This window comes from Lagopus muta, chromosome 3 (assembly GCF_023343835.1).
Source record: "Lagopus muta isolate bLagMut1 chromosome 3, bLagMut1 primary, whole genome shotgun sequence".
NCBI lineage: Eukaryota > Metazoa > Chordata > Aves > Galliformes > Phasianidae > Lagopus > Lagopus muta.
The window spans coordinates 39,536,356-39,560,891 of record NC_064435.1 but is presented as its reverse complement, the minus strand read 5'-3'; the positions used below and the strand labels follow the sequence as shown (position 1 = coordinate 39,560,891).

Genomic DNA, 24,536 nt, shown 5'->3' with positions numbered 1-24,536 from the left:
CTGTTGGTTTCCCCCAGCAGAAGTTTGGATCAAGTCTGTAGAGCGAGGAAAAGAGTGCTCAGTTGGATCAGAGGTCAGTAGCACCAGGGATAGAAATTTAAATTCTCTTTGGGAGGCCCTTTTATGGTTCTACCTTGAGGTGAACGTTATTTCATACACTGACATCTGTCTTCTGTCACAGACATAAGACATCATGATTGTACAAATAGGAAAAAAAAAAAAAATAAATAAACACAGCAACAAAAAGAGATTCTGGAATTCTCTTTCCTTACCTCTGTCACTGATCTATTCTGTGACCTTCAGCAAGTCTCTTAACCTGTCAGCTAAATGAGGATAACGATACAGAGTACCATGATGTGCTGTTGTGCATTACTAACCACACTTTAAGGTAGTGAATATTATTTCAATCTTCATGCATTCATCAATTCAATAGCTTGCTGATGCTTCCTTCCTCTGAAACTCAACTTGATAATTCAAGTGTATGGTATTATTTGGGATTTCCAAGAAAAAAATGTTTTCTCTTTCTCTTCAAGCTTTTTACTGAAAAGAATTGAACAGATAAGGACAGTTCCAAGAATACGAACCAAGTAATGCATGATGAATGGCAATATAATTGAAAACATATTTTGGATCTTTCATCTCTTAACAAATTAGGCCACACAAAGGTAACTACTCTTGACATGCCAGGGTTTTATCTTATAGATTTGTTTCTCTTATTTTATCTTATAAAGATAAAACTAATCTAGAAGTCTTTTTTTGCTTTGAATGTTTTTGTTCTTAATGCTGAAAATATCAATAAGGAATGTATATACACATATACGTGTATATATACATATACTATGTATATATATGTATCTATATACATAGGTCACTCTGAAAGTAATATCTTCTATTTATTTCCACAGAAATTAGAGCAGGCACAAAGAGCACAATAATACTGTTTGATAACATAAATTTACAGTTATAAAATACTATTTTTCAACAGTCACCCCATTAACTGATTCACATAGATGAGCTGATATAGGCATTCCTCATTTCATGGTTTGACAGCTGTGCATGGCCATCTAGAACATGGCTTGTCCTTCACATTTCTCTACCTACTGGTTAAACATACCACCCATCACCTCACTGTGCTCACATCCACTGTTTGAGCTCCACAAACTATCAGCAAATTTTGATGAATATCAATGGTTGCAATTTTTTTTTTCTGCATGGGTCCACGTCAGATGCCATTTTATCAGACTTTCTCTCTGCTGTCATTTGTCACATCTTTTACAAAATGTGAAGGAATATTGGCGGGAAGGTACGACCTCTACTGCCATACCTACAGCTGCCTCTGACATCACAGGCCAACATAATAAAATAAGAGGCATTACTTTCAGAATGACACTGTAGAAGCATATATTTTTAATGTTATTTTACATTGGTTTAATAACAGCAATCCATTATTTACTGTAGTGAATTTGACTTGAGTAAGTTCAAAAAAGTCTTCCTGTGGAGAGATTCTTACATATTTGATTACTTTGAACACAGTTTCCCTTCAGACTCCCTGGTGTAAGCCTGGTTCCATTGAAAACAATTAGAATGTTCTCAGAGAACCTCAATAATTCACATTAGTTACAAGTAGAAGCATTCACATAGATTTTGTATTAACTGCACAAGTATAAAAAGATGCAATCCTGACCAAAGAACTTGCAAAATAAAATGAATAAAATTCTTGTGGAAACAATAGCTATAAATTGTTGGACTCAATGTTCACTCGAGGTCCCTTCCATCCCCTGCAATTATGTGAAATAATCATAGAATCATAGAATGTTTTAGGTTGGAAAGGAACCTTTAAGATCATCTAGTTCCAATCCCCCTGCCAGGGACACTCCCACTAGACCAGATTGCTCAAAGCCCCATCCAGCCCGGTCTGTATGAGGGCATAATAAACATTATGGTAAAAATTTCTATAGCATATTAATGAAATATTTTCACTTTAGTTGCTAGTTCTGTCATTTTTGATAAGTAGGTTTGTATCAGGTGTATGAATACGCACGTAACAGGCTGGCTTGTTGTTTGGATGTCACATTAAATCATGGCTTCTGTCTCTTCTGCTGGCAGTTCAAAAGCCATGTTCAGAAAATGGAGTGGGATGGGGAGCTACAAATGCACAAGTCACAATCCTTTTTTCATATGCTGTGCTCACTTCAGCCCAGGTATTATATATATATCATTTTTTTTTCAAGAGGTCTGCATCATTTTGCATCATAATTATGTCTTGATACAAGAAGTAGTAGCTATGACTTTTAAGTAATCAGGCTCACTAAGAGCTACATTATAGCAAACAATAGTGTTCTATCTTAAGTCATTTTGATGACACACTCTCTGTATTGCACATAGATTTGGAGCATTCAAAGCTGGGACAATATCCACAGTTAAGAAAACTCCAGAAGCGTCCAAACAGGTGTGCCCTTGTCTCAGAAAAAAAGCCTTTTTAGATAGAAGACCTTTTGTATGCTAGTTTTACCCTAGGCCCCTTTTAGGGGCCACACCTGAGAGAGAAAGTGAATTATCAATGACATTTTTTTAAAGAATCAGTGGTTTAACACTAATTTCTAATCAGATCCTACAGAAAGGAACAGCTCGCATGGCAGCTGTACTTTTCCCAGGGTTAATTACCTTTCACTGCTCTCTACTAATGAGTCAGCTGTTCCTGTCATCACACAACCACACTGTGTTCATCTGTAGCTCTAGCTGTGGACAAACACAGTAGCTAGAGCCCTGTTTACACATTGGTGAGGTTTGTAGTGCAAAGAATTTGCAAAGCAGTTTAAAAAAATTACCTAAAACTTTTATTTCCATGTCTCATTTCATAGAAACAACTCTACTTTTGAGGCTGACATTGTGTTTTCAATGCTACTGAATTAATCACCAAGAACTGAAATCAAAGAACCCAAAAAATAATAAAAAATTATTTAAAAAAAATACTGAATAATAGGTTATGTAAGGAAGGCTGTATCTATTCCCCTATCTACCTAGTCCTATTTAATTTTGGGGAGAGAATTTTTATTTATAACTTGCTGCTCTATGAACTGGAAACTACCATTATAAAATACTGTTTTAACCGGATAATAGTACAAAAACTAATGGGCTTAAGGAAAGTGTTTTTATTATTATTATGTATAAACCTAATGAGATAATTATTTAAGTCTTTCAGTGACCTCCTGCTAATGTTTTTACATAATTCTAGAAGGTAATTCAATATCAAGTAAATAGAATGCATCATTTTCTAGTTGGAATGAAAAGGATATATACTTTATAGCTGTGTAAGATCAAAAACAATCCTAATACATCACTTTTATACATCTTCTTTACGGACTGTGATATATAGAAAAGCTAGCTTTAAAAACAGAGAGGGGGCAGGCATCTAGATTCCTTTTATTGTCAAGGAAGTAAGGACATTGGCTTCTCCACCACAGCAGCAAGCGCCTGCAGCTAGTCACTAAAGTTATTGTCTTGCTACAAAGAGAGGCTAAGAAGTCTGTAGCAGAGCTTCCAAAGTTCAAATCCTGCTTGTGTCATCAATCAGAAATGCTTGCTTTTGATTTTCGTATAACTGAGGACAGTACTCTAAATTCGCATGATCTTTAAAACATGATTCTATCCTAAAACTGTCTTTACAGCAGTTGCCCTGATCTGAGAAGATTTTCTTGTAGTAAGATCAGTAGGTATTAGGAGAGAAAATGAATTTTCATAAGATACCAAAGGAATGTAACACAGTACAAGTTACATGAAAATTAACTCATCTGCTTGAAGTTGTACCTGCAGCAGGCCTATTCATGAAGATTCCTTCTTAGCTGTCATATAAAATGACAGTACTTGAAAAATATCACAGGAATATGATTTTCTGAATATGATGATGGAGAAAGAAAATTAATTTTTTCCAGGTCTAGGTTAACCTTGCAGGGCTGGTAGTTCAAAATACGATAAACTTGCTTTTAAAAATATCAAGGCAACAGAATCAAGGGATTCCAAGGTATCACTTGGAAAATCATCTGGAAAATGAGTAATGTAAATTTCTTTGTACGTCACTGTAAAGAAACATCCCTTTGTCCAGATTGCCTTAAGCTATTCGGGCTGTATTGGCAACCTTGGACTCTGAGCAATGAGAATATATAAGCTATGTGGATACAATCTAGAATCTTCCTCTGCACAATAAAAGATTCCTTCTTCCATTACACTATATTTTCATCCATAAGCAAGAAAACTCAGAACCAGTCATCTCTGTTTAGGGGATGAGAAAATCTAGGAGTGAGTTTCTCCCTTTCCTGAGATGCCTAATGATCTCTGTCAGTTACAGGGTTTAATGGCTCTCTATTAGAAGTAAACTTTCTTCTTTTTTTCAGCTTTACACACTAGGATTCTAGAACAGTTTCTCTAAAAAGCCTATTGTGTTAATGGCAGAGTTGCTCTAATTTACTTGTTAAATATCAGCAAAACAGCCATGTATCTTCTAACTTTAGAGGCAGAGATTGTCATGCAACTAACAAAATAAATACAAGAAATCCTAGACATAAATGGAGAAGCAAGATGTATGACCTGAAGGGTATCTGATGAATTTACCTTTTGAAGACTGTCATTTTCTGAATGAAAGCAACTTGCACCTGCAATATTACAGTATTACTCCCCGTCATCACAAAACAGTAGCAATTATTATTCACACTAAAAACAATAAAAATAATTGGTGTAATACTTTTATTGCTATAAATAATGTTGGACCTTAAAGCCTTTTATTCTCCCATGCTATTCAAAATCAGATATCTAAATGGATGCCTTTTAATCACATCCATTAAAATGTTGGCTGCAGGGAAGAAAACTCCAAAAAGAGTATATTTGTGTAAGGTAAGCTTTTCAGGACAAATGTTAAATCATTCTAGCACCGGTTGTTAAACTGGTGTCAACTTACACCGTATTGAAGTTTGTATGCCTGTAATTCTGGGCACAGTTGCCATTGATGTTGATTCTCACATATGGAAGTATTACCGAATATACAAATTTACACTTTATTTTATTTTAGTAAATCTCAACCTAATCTTGCAGTAGGTTTTATTACTCTGAGTTTCCTCCTCTCAGGAGAGTAGTACAAAAAGGCAAAAGACTTTCTGAGAACTGTGGCTCCATGCTTCAAATGCTATAGTGTATCTTAGGGAACGTTGAAGAAAGTTGCATACTATCCCATAAGATTCTGTATGGATCTACCCTGTAGTGACCATCCACTATGTAAATCTTAGCTCAGCCTGTTGAAGCTCCGTCCAGCTCTGAATTCAGACAAAGGTCTCAGTAGATTAAATTTAGAAATACAACTTAATCACTTTGCCTTCATCTGAAGAAATTGAAAATGTGTACCTAGAACTTTAAAAGTCAAAGATTTGTCTAAAGCCTTTATGCTTAAGCTATGGGTACGATATATAAATCTTTAGAAATCAAAATGTGTTTCATCAGATTTCTTCAAAAATACACAAAAAATGGAGACTGCATGCACAGCAAATAAAAATTTGAAATGAGACCTTGCTTATATTTTTTATGACAGCATGAGAAACTATGAATCATAATTACCTACAGAAACAGTGCAAAGCCATGATCTAATCTACTCTTCTATTATCTCAAGGCTTGAGAAATAATCTTGAAATTCTTCAAAAAGAGAAAACTCTGGAAATTCTTCATTGAGAAATCCAACTGGTTTAGTGTATAAACCTCTATTGTATTCTGACATGGATAGTTATTTATTGAAGTTCATTTATTTTTAAGAATTGCATTTGAAAAGAAAAGTAATTACTTCTAAAAATAAGATAGAGAGTTGGCTTGTCCCCTTTTATAAATGTGACATTTCAGAGGCAAAATTTGTTTCTCTGAAACTGCATTATGATTTTTAATTTTCTTATTCTGCTCTCCATTTGTATCTGAGTACACACTGAATTTCATTTTCGTTGATGCTGTGTTTATGCAAAAAAAAAAAAAAAGTATAACATATTACTCTAATCACTGTCTCAGAGCAGGGAGAAAGTTGGGAGAAAAATAAGTTTATGTGGAGACATCAAATCTGTCTGTATGCTGGACAGGAACAACAGGATACACTTCTCTAACTTTACATGCCTGAAATTCAGATATATATTTCTGAGGTACTGACCAATCAGTTTCCATAGTCTCTGGGTAGCCTGTAGGCAATCTGCAGGCATTTCTGTTGCTTTGTAGATGTGTGATAGATCTTATTTGTTTCAAATGTCTACTTCAGGGTGAGATTAACTGCATCCAAGAAATTCCTTTTTTTTTACTAAAGGGAGTGTGGATGACTAGCTCATGTCTAGACACTTACACTCTTCACACTGACATTTCACTAGAGGATTCCTAACCAAGGGACCTATGACAATTGCTGAGAAGCATCTTACAGCTTATATAGCACATATGCTACATGGTTCTGAGAAGTAATTTAAAACAGAGATGAACAAAAGCTAAAGAAATAAAGTAGGGAACTATCTTTTGGGAATGAAAGCAGTGCTAGTCCTTGTAGGAAAGCACTGGCAAAGGAACAAATAAAATAATGTAAAACAGAGAGAGCCATAACTTCAGTATAAGCAGTGTGGTTTCAGTGTGACAGGAACAAGACAAACCAGTGTCAAGAGCGAAAGAAAGAATAGTGGCAGCATGATATGGCAGATACTTCTTTATCTAGGTATAGAACAAAGAGTGCAATCAATCTGTAAGCACAGTAGAAAGAAACTGAACTCTAAGAGTTGATATGGACAGAAATAACATCTTTTTAATGTTTGCATTGGACAATATTTTATGAATGAATAGAAGTTCTCATAAATAAAGACACCACATTGATTGGTATCTGATAAATGGTAAGAATCTTTCAGCTTGAACTACTCTCACTTTATAGTAATACGACTTATGTCTGAGTTTGCTATTTAAGCTCACCAGTGTTTTTTATTCAGTGTATTATAAACTACTGTATACTCCATGGCACCACTGACAGCGGCTCTTTAATTATTTTTTAACCATCCATAATGTCACATGTCCTGTTCTGCTTAGTGTCTTTCCTTCAGTGCCAAGTTTTGAACCACAAAATTAAAGAAAGTAAATCCAAATTCTTTCTAGCAACTCTTGCTTGCCTTTGGGAGCCAACAACAGGAGCCAGATTTTCAAAAGTGAAAATGTTATTGCGCCTACATTGCCTGCCACAAACATGCCCTTGTTTCAGCATGTAAAGTGAGTGTTTAAGCAAAGAATTATTAACACAATCATTTGCTTAATCCATGAGTGCCAAGCGAAGCTTTTTCACATGCACTTTGTGAAACCTTAGTTAAAAAAAAAGGCTTTCTATGTTGTTTTCTATATTTTATGTATTTACTCCAAAGCAACAAAATCTTGTAAGTAAAATTCACCATATCCAAACAAAAGACTGGCAATTTAAGTAAGTATATGAACAGGGGGAAGGGAGACTTATTTCCTGAGTTTCAACAGATGTCATACTTAATTGGTTGTGAAATAAACCAGAGCTACTCTCGGCCTGTTTCCCTAGTTTCAGCTGTGAAGACACTTTCAAACATGTGCATTTCCCTCCTGCTTGTCATAATGAGGGTGTGGGGTGAGAATCAAACCTCCAAAAGGAGTAAAGCAGCACGCATGTTGTATACAGGCCTTCAGACACACTAATTAGATAGAAGTGAGAGTTGCATCTTTTGTTCCTACAGGGTACATGTCAATACAGAATTAAGCAAGACAGTTCTGTTGACAGATGATCGTCTTTCCCTTCTGCTAATATCAGGAAGTCACTGGACAATCCCATTCTGATGCAACTTTTCCCATCTTCATGTATTTTCTCTCTAAAATGCCCCTTTTCCTAATTCAGAGTGCAGACAATATCCTATAACTTGCTGAAAAGCAAAAGATGTTAATTATGATTAATACCTTTTTTTCCACTTGAGGATGTTTTCTACTAGAACAAGCAGAGTTAGCACTTCGTGTGATCAAGAAAGAGAGAAAGAGAGAGAGAGAGAGAGAGAGAGAGAGAGAGAGAGAGAGAAAGAGAGAGAGAGAGAGAGAGAGAGAGAAAGAAAGAAAGAAAGAAAGAAAGAAAGAAAGAAAGAAAGAAAGAAAGAAAGAAAGAAAGAAAGAAAGAAAGAAAGAAAGAAAGAAAGAAAGAAAGAAAGAAAGAAAGAATCAAGTATAAAGTGGATAGATTGGCCTACTCTGATGAATAACACAAGAAAATGGAGAACAAGGCTACTTCTATGCAAAAAGTCCAAATATTTATAATTGTGGCTGACAACCAGTTGATTATAGGCTTATTAAAATACATGCATAAAAAAAATGTTAGACACTCATTTTATGCCTGGTTCTATGTGTAACCCTCAAAATTGAAATTCTTTTGAACTTCATTGGAAAAGCTAACTATGTAATAGGGACATCTTTATGAAAATCAATGTGATCAAGATCAAAAAAGAGAGAGAGAGACTGTTTGTTAAAACATTTCAGATAGTGTTTGCTAAAACATTTCAGATAGAAATGCAATCAAAATGGCTTAAAAAGGAAAAATTAGGGCCAAGGTCAAATATGTTTAATTCACCTGTGACAAACAAACTGAACAATATTTGTTCTTTTAGTTTAGACTTGGAACCTAAATCTCAAGGGTGTTAGGAGAGAGCTTTAATCCCTAAAAAAAATTCAAATTCCCAAAACGCATGATGGAAACTGGTATAATCCTTCCTGAAGTCAGAAATAAAATAGAAAATACTTTCTTTGCTATTAAAACAAGAACGGTTGTCAGAATCTTTATTCTTTTAATGTTTTACAGGTCTGACTTTCGGCAGATGACCTCTCTTGTTTGTCCCTACATGTTTTCCAAAATATAAAAGTGAAATAGAGTCCCAAGGGCACTGTACTTGAAAGGTTATGAGAGTTAGAGAATTTTAACCATGCCTGCCAAATCAGCAGATGGCTTGTGATTATAATTATATGCATCAATAAAACGAATAATCTTTACAAAATTTGAATTTCTACTAAAGTAAGGGATTTAGTAAGCAGATGCAACAGAATGCATTTTCTTTAACCCTTTTTGTAGACAGCAGTCTCTCTCAAAAATAATGGGAAAGGCTATCCATAAAGAACATGACCATACACTTAAACCTCAAATATATTTGCTTCTTTTGACAAAGTGTCAATGTTATTTAGAGTGATTTATGTATTCAGTTGCACTTTGTTCATTAATGTCTAATGCTTATATATAGGTTGATTCCCACCAGACTCGTACTTCAAAATGGTGTTTAATTTTATAAAACGTTACAGATAAAATGAAAATGTTATGTCTATTCTCTCTCTTCATTTTTATTGCTATGTTAGATCTTTCTATTTATTATTTGGTGACTTTCCATATCTTGAGGTTGAGTTGACCGCATTGTTAACAAGGAAAAAAAAATTCCCAATTCTGTGAAATTCGTTTAGCATGTGGCCTTTTTCTTACTCACAAGAAATTTGATTATTTAAAAGAAAATAAAGTAATACAAAAATCACAGTTTCTGTCCTTACTTTGAAACTTACATTTGTAATAAGATTTACATTAAATGTACTGGATTGTGTTAAACTTCTCTCTGAAGTAAGAGAAAGTCAAACAGTAAAAACACTGAACAAAACAAACAAGCAAAAATCTCCCTAAGCCCAAGCTTTTTCTGGACTGCATCATAAAAATGCTACTTGATGACATGATTTTTAAGGATATTCTATACTCTTCTGATACGGCAAAGAAGAAAAGATTTGAAAACAGCCATAAGTTCATTTTCAAAAAACACTCCTTTTCGGATACCACCTACCCACTGTATTGTAACATCATTTTGTTCAATTGTTAAACGAAAAATCTTACTTGAAGAACACATGCTAGTTTTTGGTTTGTATCTTTTTTAACCACCATAGAGTATCTGATGTGAATAGTGTGTGAGATTGCAAAACAGTATTTTAGTGCTAATAAGAAGTGTACTTTTACTTCAGAAATGACAGAGCCATTACTCTGTATCATGTAAATCCTTCTTAGCATAAGGATTATTGACCTGATCGTCCATAACGGTGCCTTTGGAGCCATTACTACTTTGTTGTGCCAATCCAGTTGCTGTACAAGTGCTCTAAGTGTCAGAGGGAGTAATTAAGGTGTCAAATTGTCTGCTCTCTTAAGGAACTGACCTCACAACTCTCACTATCACCTGAAGAAACACTGTTAAGAAACTGGGATCTCCAATGCTCAAGTGAAATGATATTTTGGAAAACTTCTAAATCATTCTTTTCCTAACATTTTATACAGCAGAGATAAGAGACACATCTTAAATGAAAAACATTTCTTAATGGAGGTAAAAGTTATGTTTGAAGCCGAACCTGAAAAAATGAACTAGCAAATGCTATCTGAATCTATTAAGAAAATCAATAAGCTCCTCATGCTCAAAACACTTATACACCTGCTTTACCATATTGAAATGAGCCATCAACCTCATCTCAGTGGAATCACACATGCTTATTGTAATGTTCACCTACTCAGAAAGGTAAGCTCTATTACCAGTATAAAGTAACTTTTGCTGTTAGATTATTTCCTGTCATGAATGAGGAATCTCTCATTTAGGAATTTAAAAGTTGCTTGTATTAGTAAAAAAGTTTGATGGTCATAAATGAGAGCAATTTTCCTTCAAGAGATTTTATGTAAGTATTAAAAGAAAGTTAAGAGGAAGACAATCTTCTGTTTTAACTCATTAATTAAATAGTATTTTCATCCTGAAGTGATTCAAGATTATTAAAATTCAGAAGCACTAATTCTGCCTATGTGGTTTTTAATAATCTGCAACTATGCACACACATAAACTACAAGAAATGACCTGGTTCCAGCTATATATGCATAGTTCCAAAATTAATCCATTCAGGTAACAGACATTTTGGTCTAGACATTTCAAATAGATGTGGACGTAGCAGAATATAAAATATACTCTGTATGTTCTTTGGTACGCTTTATTTTGGAGCGAAAGAGCCAAGCCTTCGGGACAATAGTCTGTCACTGACCTTGGACACACTTGATGATCAGGAGTATCAGATACATCAGGATTCGTGTTTTGAAAAACTAAAAGCGTTCAAAAAAAAAAAAAGAATTAGAATTATTCAAATCAACTGAGTAATGTCTTAAAGTTTTTCAGATCCATATACAAAACTGACACAGGTCTTTTCTGGAATGGAACACAAAGATAAGTAAAAAGGTCTCATATCAGCTTGTAAAGTCCAAAAAAGTCTATGTCAAAAAGTAATTTTAAAAATGCAGTATAGTTCTGGGGGAGATCAGATGAACAGCATTAGTTGACATAAATCAAGTTTTCTTTTCCTCTTCTCTTAGGTGTACCAAAGAAGTGATAGGGAAGGGAAAAATTATAAAGTATGCAAAATTACAGAAACTTACTGCGGCTTAACTTGTCAGATTAAAGTAATATTATGAATTTTGTAGTAGTACTACCTGTATATTAGCCATATGAAATGACTGTACTTATAACGGGAAAAAGGACAGATGAACTTGTTCGTTATCACGATAAATACTCAAATATTAAATTCAACTTATTCTCCTTCACAGATGTGTAAAAAGCATGATGATTGTGTGATAGGGATGTGTTCATTTGCATAAGCTGTAGTGATGCACCTGAGCTAAAATATCCTTAAATTATATATGTTAAAATGAATTGAAAACTTAATAACAATTAGTAAAGTTCAAAGCAAAACTTTTCAAGCCTTTTTAACTAGTAAAATCTCCGTGGATCTAACCATTAGGTGTGAAATAAATTACTTAGTTGGGAAGGCAGGTTTGTATTCTGATGTGTCTCACTTTCTAAGATAACATAAGGAAAACATTGCTCAGAAGCACACACCTCAAATATACATATGAAAAATTAAAGCAAACACACAATTTTACTGGTCTTCATTTGCTTCCTCATTAAATTTCCTAAGTTGGAAATATCGAAAAGTACAAAAAGAAGAAATAATTATTACTTAACACATATTGAGTTTCAGTAAACTGGGAAGCCATGTAGGTGAACATAATTTTTTGCATACATCCAGTATTTATATAAAAATGCACATGTAGATTCACAAATGGATATACTTCTTTGCAAGGAATCACCTAGTGCACATTTTAAAACATTATATTTGATCTTAATTTCTATAGGCTGTAATGTTACTTCTTTTACTCATGCAGTAAAAAGGATGTCCCTGGATAAGAGACATGTTGTTGTGAACTGATTTCTGTGACCTATGAAGAGTTTTAATTAAGAGAACAGGTTATTCTGGCAAATCTATATAAACATATTTTGGCAAATCTTCTCACAAATTAATTAATACTTCAAAAATAATAAAAATTAAAATGACAATATCAAGAAACAACTGTAGCACAAGGTGATATCTTAACTTCGCTTCTTTAACTGTTGACATTTAAGAACATATTCTTAAAACATTATTATTTTGTGTTTTTCAGGTTTGGGTATTGTTTTCCTTTCTTATTTCTATAATTAATATTTATTTATTTATTTTAGTGGGATGGTGAAGAAAAAGGATTATTTAATTCAGACAAGCATACTGTAATAATATAATGTTGTTTTGAACCTAACATCCCCCTGAGCCTCCAAAGTACAAAGCAGACAGAAACATTTAACAATGCAAACAAGACTTTCTGGCAACTTCCTGTTGCCATTTTTCAGCAAAATAAATGGTCCTGAAATACTTAACTGAAACGCTTCTACAAAAGATTTTATCATTGAATACACAGACACCTACAGTTATAAGGTATCAGATGAATATTTCTCTGCTGTGCGAAGGAAATAAGTAACGATTGCATAAACACTTAACAATAGATCTTCAGTTCTTTCTTTAATATCTGCTCATGTAAAGACGACATTAAGAAATAACATACAAAAATCATAAAGAAGAATATTAATAAAAATATATAGTAATGCATTCATTTATATGCATAGTTCTAAAAACTGTACTGGGGGGAGTAGCTGGCTAGTGGACAGAAATATGTATTCTTGCATCTAACATTTTCAGCTGATTTTTACAGAGTAGTAAAAAGAAACTTTCAGTCTGCAAAGTTCATCAGATGTTAATGTACATCTGAGGTGGTGCTTATTGTGTGACAGTTCTTACAAAGAATATTTATTACATTATACTATAAGTACAATTTCCAGTTCATATACAAACTGTTTCACTTTACTTTCAGAATTCCAGAAACTTTTCTAAGCTGGCAAACAAGACAGAGAGAAAAGGAAACAAACAAACAAGAAACAAACCCAGCCTTGATTCCAGAGACATTTTTCTCCCCTTCATGAAGTGACAGGAAAAAAAAAAATCCCTTCATTATGACCTACTTGTCTAGAAACGGACTTTCAACCCCATGGTTAGGCTAAGATTTGCTCTACTTTCTCCCTAGGGCATAATTGTCAGACTGACTTACCGTGTGCCTTTTAGCCTTTGTTCTGCCTCTCACGCTGACATCAGGGAAGCAGTGATGTAGAATAAAGCAGGGGTGGGCTAGGTTAGTCCACTGTTTGTGTCGTTGTGTGGTGTGCAGGGACACTCTGTGATACTCTAGTGAGCTGCTAAGCTTTTTTTGTAGGCTTTGTGTCATTTACTTAACGACCAATCTCATTAGCTGCCAGGGTACAATGGGCTGATGCATTTTCTATGTACATACTCTACACAGTGACCCTCAAGGTTGCCGAAGGTCTATTTAATCAGTCAAAATGCTGAATATATTTGCAGTAAATCACTAAAAAAATACAGGACCACAGAGGTATCTCATGAGGGTTTACTCTTCCCTGGGAGTTATTTGCAGGTAATAAAGTGATAGGAGACGCAGGCAAAAGCAAGGGCAAAGAAGGGAAACGGGTACTCACTGAGTTTGCACTGGTCACCTTTAATTTGGGGAAACCTTGGGGGCCCTGTATATCGCTGTGTCTCTACTTGTTAATATCTCCATGCAGTTCATGCTTCAGTGTAATCATGTTATCACAATTAAACCCCTTTAAATAAGAAGAGCAGTGCTAACAAAATACACAGTCTTTCGCACATTGGGGAGGGGATATGTGTGTGGGGGGGATGATGTTTATTTATTAACTTACTACGAGCAACCTCAGGGCTGGCTTCTTTGCATTTCTAACCTCTCGTCAGTTACAAGGTAAAACCCTTTTAACTCTTCTGAAAAATGAAATGCTGAAAAGCCCTATGAATGACGACAGCTGTCCATAAGTAACAGGGAGAGTTCTATTGTCCAACTTGTCCCTGGATAAAATGAATACTTTACAGCAGAGGCTGTTCAGCTTGGCTAAAGAGTATGGGGAGAAGGGGAGGAGGTCACTGGAGATTTCGCACACTAATTTAATCTGGGAAAAGGACAGGCACTGCATCTCACTTGAACAGACTGGCGGCAATCTGGGCTCCCACAGAACTATCTCCTTTTGCCTGTGCTCTATTTATTCCTTATCTCTGTTTACCAACCGCTAGGTCCCTTTCATTCACACCACGAGGCCGTTCTCCTACTATCAGTCAGCAGCTGACACTGTGGAAGAGCCTCAAAGGCAAAAAAAAAAAGGATCAAAACTAAACCAAAGCTGTATAAACAATGCAACAGTAGAAGTAAATGCATAAATCCTAATTCTTAACCCAACCCACAGGGTGCGAACAGAACCTTTATAGTAAATCCAACAAACCCACCGCAGTGAGCTTTGGGCTACACAGGAAACAGGAAAAGCCAAATATCATTCATGAAATCATCATCTCAAGCAGAAACATTGAAAATAGGCACTGGAGGATATTTAGCTGGCTTTGGGATAACAGGTTCTTCAGTCCTGTGAATCCATTTGAGAGTAATGAGGAGCACATTTACCTGTGTGCCTGGTATAAGGTGAATAAGACTCACTAACGTCACTTGATTACTTCAAGGTTCAAAGACCTTAGATAACTTTGCACTCACTGCTTGTGATTTAGGTTAAAAGAAGTAGAGGCAAATGCTTTTTTTAAAAAAAAGTGTAGCTGGAATTTGTGTCAAGTTTGATAACTTTATATCTCACACTTAGAAAACGTTATTATTGAAGCATGCGTCCAATTAATTTTGCCTTTTAAAACCCTGCATATTTCATTACTGTTCTTTCTCAGTATTTAACATATTTTTCCTATTACTCATATATAATTTTTTAGCACTTATTGTAAATACACATACATATACGTATAACAGGTGGAGACAGGAAAGAAAATAACAGATGAAACTTGTGTCTCAAATGAAAAAGTAAAGTAATAATTTCTGCACATTTGGCATTGTGGATATGGACTTTTATTATGAATTAACTGCAAATATGCTGATTTTCTAATTACATCAGTACCTTTATTAATAACTGACAACAAAAAGAAGTTGCAAATATTCATTGAGACATAACAATATTTCTTCAGTGAAATGTTCCAGCTTTTTAAACCTACATAATCTGTAACTCCAAAAGCAGGGGCATTTCTTTTGGAAGAGGAGTTTTGTTTTCTCAAGTTTTTGATACATAAAAATGACAGCATATAGGTGATATATTGTCAACTGCGTGATCAAGATCGTTACAAAAATAACAAAGAAAATGCTACTCATTATCAAAGATGATACTGGACCTAATTTCAGTTTTGATTTCCACCTATGTGCATTATGAGCAATGAAGTCTTTACTACTTGGATCCTTTTTTCCAAATGAATTAATGAATTAAATTTATCCTTTCACCAGCTGCTAGGCAGCAGATGGAACCATTTCTGAAGCCTTGTTGAATTCAATCCATAAAACTCATTTCCTAGGATTAGCAGTCCAAAGTTTCTTTTAATGTTTATATACCGCTTGGGATTTTGAATTTCATGATGTTAAACTTCCAATTTGACTATTTTTTTCATTTCATATCAAACAAATATGATCGTTTGGATTTCTATAGCTTTGTAACCAGACATTTCAGGTCACATAAGGACAAGAATTCATTTCAAAAGCAATCAAGTAATGCAAGATTGGGGTCTGGTATTTTTTGTTTGTTTGTTTGTTTTGTTTATGTTGCAACACTACCATAGAAACTATTTGTGTTATATTCAAAGTTTAATTTAGACCTGAAAAATTGTATTGTCTGTAACTTGGAGGAAAAGATAACAAACAAACTTTAGCTTAAATAAGCAATTTTTTCAAAGTGTTTGTGTTGTTCACGGAAACTTGATGTGTTTCTGAAACAAGTTTTTGGTACACATTTTTCTTACAGTTAACTTCAGCGCCAGATTTATCTAGTTTTGAAACAAAACAAAACAAAACAAAAAAAGAAAAAATAATAATTAAAAAAACCCACCACTGTAGCAAATGAAGGCAGTTCTCTGTAATTCTACAGATTTTTTTTCCTGTACAATAACAGGATACATTTGTTAATCAGATGCAGTACCCTGGACAGTTCCTTTTCTTTCATTTTCGGTTTTCTTACCTCCACTACACATCTCTGCCACAATAACCACAGAGAAGGAGACTTTAACTGTGACTTCATTCACAAAAGACTCCATTTATAGATCTTTGGAAAAGCTAAATTATAATTTAACCAAAGTTTCTATCTATTAGAAATTGACAAAGGAAAAGTCAAAACAAAAATACGTCGTCTCCTTTAAAACTAAGAGCTTTAAAGACATATTATATTAAAAGTCTCAAGAATAAAGCCTCATGATGTAAAAGTCTTCCTGTTATTCAACAAAGTAAATAAAACTAAAAAAAAGTGATTCGTTCTTGTGTATAACAGTGATTTCCGCTAATTTGGCACAAGAAATCTATATTAATCTAATATTGCAGTAAGCCAAGAAGGCCACATAATAATAATTACCATTGAGTAATTGAATATTTAGAAGGAGGAGAAAAAAAAAGAAGTCTGGTAATCTTAGCCTGCAGGCATGAAAGTACTATAATACACAGATGATATTTACAAGTAAAAATAAAATGCTCCAAACTTGGGAGGCAAAGTCTATATTTAGAAATTCCTCATTTTGAATCTGGATTACTTGTTAGCCACCTTTTACCAGAAATATGTTATTGCCACAGTGAAAGCTTTAATCACAAATGCTGTAATTTTCCCCAAGAATTGCAAAACCGTTTCATAGCCAAACCAAAGAAGACACATCTATGCAATTAACTCAACTAATTTCATTGACAAAAGAGATAATAAATGGTCATTTCGAATCCAAAAAAAAAAGATCCTTGAGTGACAAAGTCCACCCCACACACTTTAAGGATAAAATCTTGGATTCGTGTTTTTATAATTTTTAGATGAAAAATTCACAGCATCTTGCAAAAGATTGTCTTGTTATTTACATATGAAGAAAGACAAACATCTGAACTAAGTGCTTTGTTAAAGACAAAAGAAAGTCAGAGAGAGAGAGCTATTGCTGATCAGAGTGTTAAGCAGACTTTCTCTAGCACCAAATGCTATTTCATAAAAATCATCCTGCAAAACGTTGTCCCAGAAGGTCCATTTCATTCTTCAACCTTGCCTGATATTACTGTCATTTAACTTTCAAAAGATTTTCCTGACAGAGACATTCATTCTAAAGTGTACAGCATTCGCTTTTTAAATCAGAAGCTCTCAATTCACACTCTGAATTTCAAATAATTTAAAGGACTTAAATGTCACACTTTGAAAGACCCTTTTTCATTTAGAGTAATGCTGTTAAATACAGTGATCAACAATCTTCATTTTGGAAACATTATCCATGATTTTAAAGCTTCCAAAAATGTAATAAGAAAAACCTATTTGGTTTGTCATACATATCTGCAAGTGAACCTGCATCTATCGAATAGTCCCTATGCTGGCACCACTGCCTTTCTCTCTCGTCTCGTTTTTCTCACTTCATTTTTTTTCAGTGTTAGTATTTAAGTTCAATAACTTTTCAAAATGAGAGGAAAAGTGTCCTTGTGATCATTTCCTCAAATCAAATAGCCAAAGCTGCAAATTTGCACAATTCTAAAATGTATATGAACAAAGGCTTTACTGAGGCAGTATAAATGCAATTACACCATGACATTTTGTTCAGAAAGCTTTCTCAAAGCAGTTACAAGAAGCTATTTTTTAATTGAGGCCCAAAATAGCATTTAAGATAATGACCAAGCATATATTGTGGAAGAAACAGCATTAGTGTCATTTCAACAAAAGAAAAGTTTGCAGAGAGCATTTTAAACATTGATTAAAAACCCTCAAACTTAGCACAAATCTCTCAAGCTTTCAACATTGATATATGGACAGGATATTTTTTATTTTAAATTTTTTTTTGCAAAATAAGAGCACAAACCATAGAAAAGACAGAAAGTTACTAATAGCACAAGTTGCTTAAACATCAACGGGTTCAGAATAGTGTGAAAAAGTTGTTAAACTTACTTTATTTTTGTTTCCAAAACTTATATGTTTCTCCTCCCTTGTGTGCTGAACTGTGCACTAAAGCTGTGCCTTTGAAAGGTAGTTCCCATGATATGACATCCAGTGCCTTTGACTGCCTAGAGATAAGCACCTGCGTTTGTGTCCCCTCTTTACGTCACACCTCCCTATTCAAACCTTCTCAATATGATTCACATTTGCACATCAACAGCCTCATGCGCATACACAGATTTTTTTCGGCTCTGGGCCCAAAACTTTCACTTTAATTTTCATCACATGATTGCTGTGGCATATGTCCTTCCAAACCTCCCATATATCAGTCATCATGCAAATGAGATGGAATATCACTCCTCTGCAGCAGATGGCCAGGGATGATAACAATGGCTCAACAGAGGAGATTCAATGTCCCTGACTTTATCGCCACGGCAACAACAACCTAAAATATATGTAATGGAAGTGGTGCTTATTAATTTTGCAGGCTCGAGTGTTCTGATTTTGTGAGTGAATGGGCTGAGTTAAAAAGGGGGCTGTGTCCTCCTGCCTCTAGAAGACTATCTATAAAAGCCAGGGACCTGGAAATTATTTTCAGTGACTAAGAAGGCAACAGCCTAGCAATTATTTGAGTAATTAGGTGTAATTCCTCCCTGTAGGCCTTGTACCCTCCTGCGCTTGTTTCACAGAAGCTCGCGAATTAGACAGGCACAGATACTGAAAAGAAAAGTGCCTCAAGATATATCAGGAGAGCTTGCAGGAACTAAGCTTCAGTGATATGACACTTGGCCTCCACCAGGCTTGGTAAACACAAGCCCCAAGCCATAAGTAAATAGAGGCCCCACTCCACAAACACAGACCAATTAAAATTACAAAGGCAGCCACACTTCTGGGTGGGGCTTGGGGGAGCTTTATTCTGCAGTGGTCTCAATGTGGGTTGCACACATAATGGTCTCTTAGTTCAGAGCAGCAACTACTGTGCTTCCACTGCTATCTGTCACTATCAAACGTGAGCACAAGGCTCTCTTCAGGCTGTGAATTTCTCCGCAGGGATTTATCATGCGCCTTTAAGGAAATGTTTCAAAGTGAATTTTCTGTGTGTTGTCTTCCAAATGCAAACAAGGAAGAAGAAATAAACGCAGCAATTTGCTATTTATCTTCAATAGTTAACAGAAAGGACTGAAGATCACCTTTTAACCTCTGAACAAACAAAATATTTGAAGACTCTGTATGTGCCACAACTTTCTTGTTCTTTAGTATTTTGAGTATGCGAATCACCATTTGATTATTCAGAAATAAAGTTCAGTCATGTTCAACTAAGAAACTGCATATCCAGAAACTGTATGTGTCTTTTGTTATTTTCTCTAAAGTTTCCCCAGGGAACACTTTAGAGAAATGGAAGTTCCTTTCTCTTCCTCTGCAGTAGAGGGGAGAACATTTTAGGTACAAGTGATGAAATACTCTGGAATGCATAATGTTCATTGTGTGCTGGAGGTATAGCACAGAACCAGACCAAAGAAGCTTGCTATCCATCACTTGAGAAAATGTCTCAAAATTAATGAAATTGTTGAAACTCCTCCCCTTCAAGTCCCCACACCTTGCAGAAGTGTCATGTGTAGATTTGAAGACAGAGATGAGCACTGCACCCTCTGAAATAAAATTGAGCTGGTGAGAAAACAGCTGAAGCAAGTGATAGGAAACTCCAGAGGCAGTGCCAAACTTGTGGATCCTCCTTTGTTTTGACAGGGCTCAGCACCACATTGTTTCTCGTGTTCTGTATCAGCATTTCCAATAGTTAATTTCTACAAAGGTAAAGCTTACATATATTACAATTTTATATTTTAAACTTTATATTCTAAACTTTTAGAACTTTAAATTATACGTTTGTACAGTGTACTTATCATACTGTCTGTACAGTGCACCTTTTGACCTAGTAACAGAAGATACCAGTAACTGTAATTTCAGTACTACATCATCTTTACTTTTCAACTACATAAAATAGTATATGGCTGTTTTAACTGAATGAAAAACAGAAGTGCTTATTTTCTATATTTAGTATTCCCCACTACTAGCCACCAGTAGAAGTACATAAAACACAAACAAATGTAAAGTAAAGCCTACTGTTCATCTTTATGTCATATTAGTGTGGAGTTTGTGAGACTGAATATGAGCCAGCAGTGCGCTCTGGCAGCTCAAAAGGCAAATGGGATCCTGGGCTCCATCAGGATAGGGGTGGCCAGCAGGGACAGGGAGGTGATTGTCCCTCTCTACACGGCTCTTGTGAGGCCCCATCTGGAGTACTGTGTCCAGGTGTGGAGCCCTCAGTACAAGAAAGACATAGAGATTTTGGAAAGGGTCCAGAGGAGGGCGACTAAGATGATCAAGGGGCTGGAGCACCTCCCCTATGAGGACAGGCTGAGGGAGTTGGGCTTGTTCAGCCTGGAGAAGAGAAGGCTGCGGGGTGACCTCATTGCAGCCTATCAATACCTGAAGGGAACCTACACCCAGGAGGGGAGTAAACTCTTCAAAAGGGCTGACAACAGCAGGACTAGGGGAAATGGTTTTAAGTTGAAGGAGGGAAGATTTAGGTTAGATGTTAGGGGGAAGTTCTTTACTAGGAGAGTGGTTAGGCCCTGGAACGGGCTGCCCAGGGAGGTTGTGGATGCCCCGTCCTTGGACGTGTTTAAGGCCAGGTTGGACGGGGTCCTGGGCAACCTGACCTGAATATGTATGTTGGTGGCCCTGCTAGGCAGGGGGGTTGGAACTACATGATCCTTGGGGTCCCTTCCAACCCGGGTGATTCTGTGATTCTGTGATTCTGTGATTCTGTGATTTGTGACTACATCTTCCAAATATAATGTTCCTGATGAGTTTTCTTTTACTCCTTTAAAAAGGCTGAGCTGAAATTAAAGCCTTTGGGTTCTTATTTTTATTCTTACTTTGTATGTGTGCGTGCACAGGTACAGTTTGATTCTAGAATGTATGTGTTTATGTTCTGTACTTTTCATTCTTCAATAATATGGAAATAACTCAGGAATGTAGCTGTTATAGTGAGCTGAGGACATTAAGTGTGGTACAAATCTCTGCAAAGCCCCAAGGTTCCTTGCAGTGGATCTATAATTGGAAAGCCAACACACAGAGTACTATAGGAATGATGTTTTCTTGACAGCTTGTGTTATTTATGGGTCTGGCCACTGTCTTCAGAACCAGATGGAGCTTTTTTTCCAAGGGTTTTTTTTTTTTTTTTTTTTTTTTTTTTTAATCTGCTGTGCATGGTCCTAATTGATCATTGAGTGAGACTGTCATTTAGGTCACTGTCTTTATATTTTCCACCATTAAGTATAGTTCTGTGTTGTGAAATATCTCATTCACCTTAAAGTTACAGCTTGTTTCACAAAACTATTCACATCCTCTCACATCACGAGACAAATATGGGATATATATTTACAGATTACTTTTTCCTGTTTGATTCTTATCTGTGTAATCGTAGTGACATACATATTCAAATCTGCTTGCTGAAAAAAGGCTTTGGAAGATATTTCTTAAGTTCCACCAAGACACATAAGTAAGAAAAAAAATTATCCTTGTTATTAACTCAATCTTAACCAAGTCCACATTTAATGCAACTTTGTTTTATGCACAGTCTACAGTTCAGTAAATACACATGCACTGACAAGGAGAGCATTGTTTGCATTGACTATACATTTTTAAAACAATATATGTACTGTGGATATAGTTATGTTAAATCTGAATCCACATTCTATTTTGACTCTCTAATCAACAGGAGGTTCCATGTTCACAAGAATAACAAGAAAAGGATGAAGAGTTGACTTATGTCCCAGACACATCACTTTGAAAAAAGTGAAATCTAAAAATGATGACTTGATATAGAATCATGAATGGAGTAAATATACATTGCAATATACAGTAGCTATCATTCAAACTTGCAGTTGCATGGCATCGTACAAGTCTAATAAGTATACTCAGCTACAAGACTTTATCATCTTATATTAATAAAAATTCCCTCAGAAGATCATAAACAAAATGGTAAATTAATGGTTGTAAAATACTAAACAGATCACAGGAAAGACTGAGAGACAAAATTTACTTGAAGACCACACAGAAGTTAGTTGGCTGCTATTTGAGTTCAAAGGAAATTTCAAAAAGAGAGCAAAACCTTAAATTACTATAATGAATATTGTACTACCTAGCTTTAAAAAGTCATTATTTTCCCTTGAATTTAGCTTATCTTTACAGTAATGAAGAAGTGACTGCTACAGTAAGAAAAAAAAAGTTTTAATTCCTCTGCCAAATATATATATATGTATATATATACTCTGCAGTCCTACATATCACAAAATAATATTAAAGATTCATTTTAAAAAGACAAAACTTGGTTATGATACAGCCTATTTAACAAAACAGATATTCCTAAGACAGACCTTGAGGGGAAAAATAAACAGTGAGAATACTACTATAAAAAAAACTTCAACACAACTTCAAAAAAACAAATATATTTCTATTTTTAAAAACAGCTTCTATCAGAACAGAGTCATAATTGAGCATTCAGGAAATTGAGAGGTATCAAAGAAATCAAAGAGATTAAATGAGACATACTGGATAACAAGCAATATGGGAGATAAAACCTTGATTCTTCATGAAGAGATAAGGATATGAAATTAGGAAGTATTACTTTTCAGAAAGGGTGGTCAGGCACTGGAATGGACTGCCAAGGGAGGCGGTGGAATCACCGACCCTGGGGGTGTTCAAGGAAAGACTGGATGTTGTGTTGAGGGACATGGTTTAGTGGGAGCTATTGGGAATAGGTGAACGGTTTGACTGGATGTTCTTTTAGGTCTTTTCCAACCTTGGTGATTTTATGATTCTATGATTCTATGAAATATTCTCTTCTGGTGCCAGTAAACTCATTGCACACATGGGCATCACCAAGTACCAAGTGTACAGTCATTATAGACAACAGCACTGACAAAACTGACAAAGTCATGTAGCTCTTGGTTGAATAAAAATTACAGAGTTACGTTAGCAAGCTCATGATGAAGAAAACTGCCAGATACATATGTAGTAGGAAAACTGCAAGTCATTAAGCGTTTAATTTAGAAATGACATTTGAAAAAGATATTTATGTTTGCACAATATACTACTTCAATAATTTCTATTTAGAAGAATGAAAAGGATGAAAAATAAAGTATACTTAACCAAATATTAATAACAGAATGATTTGTCTAAATAAAATGATACATTGGCTTTCAGAATTCTGGTTAAGGCTTTTAGTATGTCTTCCATGAATTACTTAATTCACTGAAGTGACGGGAGGATTATGTTTTCTTCCTGCCACCTTCACCAGAGAAAGTCAAGGAAATTCGGAGCCTCGCTTTTCTGCCAATAGATTCTATCACTGGAAACATGCATTTCAGGTGAGTTTTATTTCTTTCTTCTTTCTAGTGCAGGTGCTCACACAGTTCTCTTAGGCTTTCCATACAAACACTCAAAGGATTGTGGGCAATTGTCAATTTCAAAAATATTTAAATTTTACCCTTAATGGGTATTGGGATTGTGCCTCACTGAAAGGGTGATTAAAAAGCCATTATTTTGGGTTACAAATTTTTCAATCAAGACTGAACTAAAACTGGGAAATGAAACTATTTTTCTCTTTGTACTTTTATTTACTTTAATATATAGGTTTAATAAGTTACTGAAAACAGTTATTTAATAAACCCTCAAAATCAGTTGCAGGTGATGTCAAATATGGATTAAGCCTATCAAAGAATTCCTGCAATAAGACTAAATATTAAGATCAACATATTTTCTCAGCTCCTGCTGCTAATTAAAAATACCCTCATACACATCTTTCTCCTAATCATTGTATTATTAAATGCATAAATAACAATGCAATAATCATATTGCTGTTGTGGTAAGAAACTTTCTATTATGAAAGCTACCAGATTTTCATTTGAGGTTAGAATAGCCAATCAGCTGGAAAAATTCTTTTGAGTTACAATGTCAGATCTTGTCACAAGTTAGTAACGACTGTTTACATGGGTTTAAAGTGATAGGACAAGAAGGAAT

The 24,536-nt window shown here is 35.0% G+C and overlaps 1 protein-coding gene across 5 annotated transcripts in view; it reads right to left on the bottom strand.

Moving 5' to 3' along the window:
- The window catches only part of ST18 (ST18 C2H2C-type zinc finger transcription factor), a 177,376-nt gene that overhangs the window by 83,371 nt on the left and 69,469 nt on the right, over window positions 1-24,536 (bottom strand). For 2 of the 5 annotated variants that reach the window (XM_048940565.1, XM_048940562.1), the window contains exon 1: window positions 18,462-18,572. The exons of 1 other annotated variant lie outside the window; for it this stretch is intronic. Coding sequence is in view for 1 of the 4 variants with exons in the window: in XM_048940561.1 (XP_048796518.1) it covers window positions 11,080-11,116 (37 nt within the window). In the remaining 3 variants the exon portion in view is untranslated. Of the gene's footprint in view, window positions 1-11,079; window positions 11,138-13,504; window positions 13,610-18,461; window positions 18,573-24,536 lie in introns of those variants that run through there. 2 more of the 5 variants (XM_048940561.1, XM_048940563.1) reach the window with 2 other exon arrangements.